The following is a 7,606-nucleotide window of genomic DNA, read 5'->3' as shown; positions in this document are numbered from 1 at the left end:
CAACTCGGCATGGAAACATTTAATTGACTTACAGTTAATTGTCGATTTGATTATTAGATTCATTCTAGCTAAAATCGATTAATAACGTCCGTTTTAGACATTCTCCTAGCGTTGCGGTTTGGCCGCCGTCCAGCAGAGGGCGCGGCTGATCATTTCGAACCGGAGCTATTTATACAGAAACAATATGGCGGCTATTCCAGAACGGGAAGGGAAATACGATCCAACAGAGTCAGATGTGGGATGCAAAATGCACCTTTTAAGATTCTGTTTTGAAATATAAACACCTGGATATTGCCCATTCAGCCGTTATACGATAGGGCGACGTCAATTTCCCAAGAAGGTGAGGCTGTGCAGACAGAAAAACGGAGTAAAGGTTAAAAAAATAAAATAAAATGATTAGCAAGGTTAAGGGCTGTCGTGAGTTAAAGCACTTCATGTAGCGAAGTTTTAACATTTCTGTAAGATCAGCCAGACTTCCATATTCATCTCTGTTCATCAGCAACTTTTGCTTGACATATTTAATTATTTTTAATATTTTTATTTTTCACCAACCCTATAGGTTCTTTTATATTTTACAAAATACGTCTAACCTTAATAATGTGAGAAAGGCACAATTTTCACGGGTTTTTTTTCTCAGTATTTAATACAGCTGACAAAATATTTTTATTTTCTAAAAAATGTAGCCATTTATGTTACAGGAAGACAGTCGGCATCTTGACAGAAAACTCAGATTTCTAAGAAGATGGCCGCTCCTTTAAAAAAATAACAGCGAAAAGAGAAGGAATTAAACAAAAAAAATAAGATAATTAAGAAAAGATGCTGCTTGTCAAGTCATTAGTCAATTGATAAGATTAGTCAACTTTAAATTTATTAATAACTTGCATCCCTATGTCCACCTGGTCATTTTCCCTTTTCTAACATATCATTTACTGGTAAACTAGATTTTTAACTCTGGGATTTAATAGTTGAACATGACATTAAAGCAGAATAGGTTATTCTAGATTTCTTGCAATAAAAAATGTTATTTTATTATAAATTAGAACAGAATTTATTGATGTAAAGTAAAAATAAACTATTTTCCTGCCCCAGATGTTGGTTTATATTGAACAAACAGTGCCAGCACTTCAGTCTTGTGTAACGACCCCATTTAAACATGAGGAGCTGCCCTCTGCTTTAATCCCTCCTGGAACTGGTTTCTGGTTGGTTGTCCCTCCACATCTTGTCTAATAAACATGATGGCGTTGCCGCGGCAGCTGGAGAGCCTCCATAAATTAATCGCAGAAGTCTCTGTGCAGCTCCAGCCTCTCCCGTTCCTCCTCCTCCATCAGGAAACTGTCTATGTAGGAGAACAGCTCCTCTGACGACACTGGGACGATGAAGCGCTCTCGGTCGATGCCCAGCTTGTCCAGCAGCACCATGCTGAAGTAGAATCGGGAGATTCTGAATGCTTGCCTAGAGACGGAAACAATACAAGCAATTAACAATAGAAACAGTCCGGTTTCATGATTTACAAAAAGATTGATCTCTTCTACCTCTGCACTATGCTACTATTGTCTAAACGCACCGTTCCCGACCAAAAACAACCAATCAGAGCCAGGAGGTGGGTCTTAACGCTGTCAATCAACCTGGTGTACTCCTTGTTCAATGTGCTAATGGTGGAGAAACAAATTATCTTTACACAAAACACTGTTTATTTGTCATCATGGGTGGTTATGCTAACTAGCCTAGCATTCATTGCTGGCTCTGCAGTAGCAGAAGGGGAGGTGTAAGACTGGACAAGCAGGCGCACACAAGTATGATTGACAGCACTACAACATTCCTCCGAGCTCTGATTGGTTGCACTGGGAGATTTTTTTTATTTTTTTACTGATTATCTTTAATACCATACTGTCACAATAATGTTTTTTTTTGTTTGTTTTTTTTTACAGAAGTTACAAAGAGGACCACTTATGCAAAACATATTTTTCACGTTCTTTGTACTTCTGTTTGGGTTTCTACTGCTTCCAAAAACAGGACAAGCACTTAAAAAAAAACACCTGCCTGTTTTTTGGCCACAAATTAATGTTTTTTGGTGTCTGGAATATGAGCCGTTTCAAAAACCTCCCGTCAAGTCACATTCAATGAGCCGTCACCTAGCAACCCCAGCTCCGTTACCTAGCAACCTAAGTGGAACTCCAGTACGTTTGATTTTATTACGAGTGTTTTGTTGTTGATTTAACATCCAGAAAACACTTTGATGCATTCTTGTTGGTTGTTCAGGAAGCTCTACTTTTGCTTTTCAAAAATGTGTGGATGAATAATTGCGTATCTGTTTGCAGCCATTTCCATGTGTGAGTGTAAACGTTGAGTTAAGTGGGCGCGGCCAGCAGCAGTATATTTGGATTTAAAGTCACAAGACGCCCTAAAACAGCTCATTATGAACTGATCAGACTAAAATCTCATTATCTAAGAATGATTTTGTACAGAAAATGTAATGAACATGTTTTGTACAGACACAGACCTATACTAACCTATTCCAGGAAGCATAATATGTCATCTTTAACACATCTACTTTTATTTTTTTGTTACTGCCTCTACTGCCAGGCATGTTGGACAAAGTTTAGCCCTTTTTTTTATTCCCTGCCCTGCAGCCTCTTGCCTTTAACTACCTCTCTCTGTGTTCAGTCCTGTGAAGCTGTGGATTCATGAGTCAGGGTAAAGACTGGATGTTTGGAGATTTTCCAGTCTGGAAAGAATGAGAGGGGCTCCGTTCTCGACTTACACAGTTATTGGAAAGAAGTCTGAGCCTGGAGTTCTCCTAGGAGGAATTAGTGTGTTTCTGGTGCAAAGTTGAGACTTTTTTTAAAACTCAGCTTGTTTAATGAGCCAAAGCTTGTTTAAGTTATGTTTCTTTGAAGATGGTTAACTATAAAATGGATAAGAGTAACAGACTCTCACAAGTGAGTGGTTTTTTTTTTACATTAAAGGAGAGTGTTGTGAGTTTTCCAGACACATGGTTCCATTTTATAGCATAATCAAGTAATTATGTTGCCTTCGTGCTGTATATATCTAAACTAACTTGAAACATAATGGATTATATAGAACAGGAAAAGATTTCGCTTCTGGTTGTTTTATTAAAGACGTATGCGGTTGTATGGATGAGTTACAGAAGACTGTGAATAGTAAGACTGGATAATCATTTGTCATGAAATATAAATGATAAACGATCCTTTATTTTTCACACTGAATGTGAAAAATATTGTCAGAATTTGATATTTTGACAATTTTGATATCGTCAAAACTCCTATCTTGATTTGACGATAAATCAAAATAAGAATCTGGATTTATCGTCATCACAATAAATTTCAATTAATGTCAAAAAACTGACTAAAATGTTTTTTTAATCTATTTTCTGCCTTGTTTTTTCCAAGAAAGCATCCAAAAATATCAGTAAATTCATAAATATGATTAAATAAAGTCTCTATGTGCAGTTAAGTAAAATAAATCACATTTCTTTATGTAAATGACATCCTGAAGAATCTATATGATCTTTGATCTATGTCAAATAGGAATGTTTTTCAACAGTAGTATTTATACTGAATGCTGTGCTATGCAGTTATCATAATTTTTATTATTATTATTACAAAATATTGTGATAAAATTCTAGGAAATGACATTATAACATGATGAAAAAGCTCAAAAATGATGATTTTCATATTTTCCATTTAAAGGCTGAAGAGAAAATACTCCTTACTTGTAATGATATACATATATTTTTGTTAATAAGTTTATTTTCTCTGAATGACCCATTTCGATAGGTCTCACCTCAAACCCTCGATGACGTCTGACTGCAGCAGATTTTCTTTGATGCGTCCCGTCTCACGCGGCGGGGAGCCCAGCAGCTCAACCACTGTGACGTGTCGAAGGTCCAACCCACAGTCAGATTTCTGGGGAAAAGAAGAACCTGCTCGTTAAAACACTGTAAAAAAAAACAACAAAACCCTGTAAAACACTGTAGAGAGCTGAGCGACGGTTCCTCACCTGGATCATGATGTTCTGCAGCTGGTAGTCCGGGTCGGATATGTTGGGCGCCGACATGATCAGCAGCCTCCTCTTTTCATAGAACTGATCCAGGAGAGCGCCGACTGTCTGTACGCTGAACTTAAACTCCATCGCTGCATAATAAACAATAATTTACAACCTGTAGCACACAAACACTACAATGTTTGCACAGATCTAACGAGGCTTTTAAAATGATTTGTGATCTTTGAGCTTTTTTGAGGCAATGGGAGTAAAGAGGCTGTTTAGGACCTCCACACCACTAGGGGTCCCCCAAGAGCAAAAAGCTAGCATATTAGTACAGCTCTGGAAAAAGTTCAGAGACCACATAAAATGATCAGTTTCTCTGATTTACTTTCACATTTGAGTAAAATGAACATTGTTCTTTTATTCTACGAACTACTGACATGTCCCCGAAATCCCAAGCAAAAATGTAGTTTTTATCTCCAAAAAATGATAAATGGTCAAAGTAATGAAAAGGATGCAGTGCTTTCAGATCTCAGATAATGCAAAGAAAACAAGTTCATATTAAGAAACAACAAAACTGATGTTTTAACTCAGATTTCAGAAATCTATTTGGTGGAATAATCAGGAGGTTTTTAATGGGGTTCACTGCAGTAGGCTCTTTTCAGAGCTGTATGTATATGAACTCTGGCACAGTTTGAATACATATAGGAATGCAAATTGAACCGGAGAGCTCTCCAAAAGCAGGAAGTGGACTACAGCGCAGGGAATTCTGGGTAAATACAACCAAAACAAACGTGCAAGTCTGGCGCTAGCAGAGCTCATGTTCTTTTACCAACAACCTTCTATAACCACTAATATCTGACACAACTCAACTTTTGTTTACATTTTGCGAAGAAAGAAGTCACGCTCAGTGTCTTCTTCTGCGGTTTTTATGTCATTTCTTTCTGTTGTTCTTGGTGCAGCGCCACCGCAGGCGAGGAGGGGAACAGGTTTTTCAAAGGGTTTGGATCATTTGATACAGTGCAGTGTGAAAACGAACTGCAGCAGCTGAAAATGTAACAAATGTTGTAATTTTGGTCCCCAATCCAACTGAGTCCACCGGACTATCAGCTGTGAAAACATCCTAAGTGTACAGGACTCATAAACATGTATGAACTGATCCCAAATCAAAGTTCAAAGGTCTCTGGTATTAACTGAAAAAATTTAAAACTCGTCAGATAATCCTATTCCATCATTTCTCAAAAAGTTACACATTATCCACGTTTTAAACAAAAATACTCACATTTCCCAAAGATTCATGCTATTAAACACTAATCTAAATGAATTTATCGATGCGCCTTTTAAACTGCTGCTGTGTTTTGTGTGACTCTACTCACGGACACACTCCGCCGGTCCTCCGCTCCAGCTGCGGTTGAACTGGCAGACTCGGCTAGACATTCCCTTGCGCTCATATCCGCCGTCACAGAGGTATTCACACTCTGCGCCGTAGTTATTCCCATCAGACGAGCAGATGAGGTAACCGTGTAGCGGCGGCGGCAGCTCTGGACACCTTCTCACTGAGACGGAGTGGAAAAAGCCTGTATCAGCTCCATGTGTTGCAGCTTGAATCACTTCATGAGAGGAAAAAAACCCTGGCCGCTTACCCTCAACACGTACAATAAACTTGCAGGCAGCTCTGTTCCTGGCCTGATCGTACACTTTGTATCTGATGACATGCAGTCCCTCCTTAAACTCGGAGCCGGGCTGCTGGTCCACTAACATCACACTGCACAGCAGAGAGACATGAGACGGTTGGGCGTTTATTTAAAACTGAAGAAGAAACAAGAGAGGGAAAATCAACTTACTTCAGGAATTTGTCTGCAGTATCAGTGGCAGCTGGGGGGTCCCAGCTCACTCTGGCGGTGAGCTTCCCAGGTTCAGCCACTTTCAGTCTGGATAGTGGACACCTGATCTTCGGAGGGTCGGTATCTGAAGTAAAATATTGACCACCACAAAAAACAGATACAAGACATGTCTTTTATTATCACAAGATCTGCAGCTATGCATTTCTTATTCAGCTTGCATAGTTCTCATCATGTTACCATAGGTAACCAGGTTGAACAGGTTAGTATTGCTTTATGGGCAAAACATGTTCATTACATTTTTTCCACAAAATCATTCTTACATAAAGAGATTTTAATCTGGTCAGTTCTGAGCTGTTTTAGGGCCTCCTGTCACTTTAAATCCAAACAATCTGCTGCTGGCAACAACCTCCTATCCAGCGTTTACACCTGCATCTGAAAATGGCTGCAAAGAGATGCATAATTATACATCTCTGAAAAGCAGAAGTGGCGCCTCCTGCACAACCAATAAGAATGCAGCAAGTGGGTTCTGAATGATAAGTCAACAACAAAGCACTTGTCTTTTCCACCAGTCATTGTACACGGCATATTTTCAGTTAGTTTCCCCATGAAAATATTATTCTGTCCTAAAAAGTCGTTTCATGCTAACGCTACACATGTTGGGTGGTATAGCAGCTAAAACAATCAGTTAAAGACTTTATTCGTCATTTAGCTCAGACACAGAGAAAATAAATACTAAAGTCTGAAGTTAAACAGTTATCTCATAAGGTCTCCTGTTTACTGCCTGATTATATTATCTTTGTATCAAAAGCTCTTGCTACAATTATTAAACATATTCTCATTAAATTATCCTTTTAATTTATGTAAAACATGAATCCTTCTCACACTGCAGATCTAGATTATGTGTTGTCATCCAAAGATGGTGCTCACTTTCTGTTTTTTACTGCTAATCTGTGTTTTTTATTTATTTGCTTTTAAAAACGACAAGGTCTAAATATGTTTTATTTATATTTTATGATTTTGTTTTATTTATATTTTATGATTTCAATAAGTAAAGATTTATGGGTCTAAAATTTACCCCTTTAGAGAACAAAGTGATGTAAGATAAACACAGACAATACAGTTAAGTGAGGCTAATGCTAATTCATAGAACTTGGTGAAGTTTTATGAAGCGTTTTGTGGAAAAGGCGACAGCTTTAATTTCAGGAGTAGAACATGAAGAGTAACTGCAGGCTGCGGTTTGGATCCTCTCAGGAAATTAGTCAGTTTCTGTGAAGCCGTGAGAGCAAACACAAGTGGAGCTTGTTTTGAGAAAGGAATCTCAGGAAGTTGAGCAATAGCACAAATGGACCCAAGTTCAAGCCGCAGTTCACAGAATTTCCTAAAAGACTTTTAAAAGTTTGAACATCTTAAAGAAACTCAACCTGAACACTCTGGCTGTACTCCGCTCCACGAACCCCGGTGCAGGCAGGTGCGCGAGTGTTCCCCCTCGATGCGGTAGCCGGGTCGACAGGTAAACTCACACCTGGAGTCCACAAAGAAGCCCTGAGTGCAGGAGTATCTGCCCTGTGGGATGAGGGGCAGGACATGGCAACGAACCCCTGCAGAAACATCAGCACATCACTGCAGTCATAGTTAGGCCTTTTTTACGCTGCAAAAACATAAAATATTACCAAGCATTTCTGGTTTATGTACAAATATCTTGTACACTTGAAATAAGACCAAACTAACTTACAAGTGACTTTTCAGAAAGACAAAAG

General features: G+C 38.6%; 1 protein-coding gene across 1 annotated transcript in view; it reads right to left on the bottom strand.

Moving 5' to 3' along the window:
- Positions 1-236: 236 nt before the first annotated feature.
- Positions 237-7,606, bottom strand: part of srpx2 (sushi-repeat containing protein X-linked 2) — an 18,820-nt gene continuing 11,450 nt past the window's right edge. Inside the window, exons 4-10 of the mRNA XM_007569672.2 lie at positions 7,271-7,447; positions 5,850-5,973; positions 5,649-5,770; positions 5,382-5,561; positions 4,021-4,154; positions 3,805-3,926; positions 237-1,452 (exon numbers count right to left, since the gene is read on the bottom strand). Of these exons, the coding sequence (XP_007569734.1) occupies positions 1,272-1,452; positions 3,805-3,926; positions 4,021-4,154; positions 5,382-5,561; positions 5,649-5,770; positions 5,850-5,973; positions 7,271-7,447 (1,040 nt within the window). The 3' untranslated portion in view covers positions 237-1,271. The remainder of the gene's footprint in view (positions 1,453-3,804; positions 3,927-4,020; positions 4,155-5,381; positions 5,562-5,648; positions 5,771-5,849; positions 5,974-7,270; positions 7,448-7,606) is intronic.

The sequence above is a fragment of the Poecilia formosa genome, unplaced genomic scaffold, assembly GCF_000485575.1.
Source record: "Poecilia formosa unplaced genomic scaffold, Poecilia_formosa-5.1.2 Scaffold244, whole genome shotgun sequence".
NCBI classification, from domain to species: Eukaryota; Metazoa; Chordata; class Actinopteri; order Cyprinodontiformes; family Poeciliidae; genus Poecilia; species Poecilia formosa.
The sequence above is the reverse complement of the archived record's forward strand: the minus strand, read 5'-3'. Positions and strand labels throughout refer to the sequence as shown.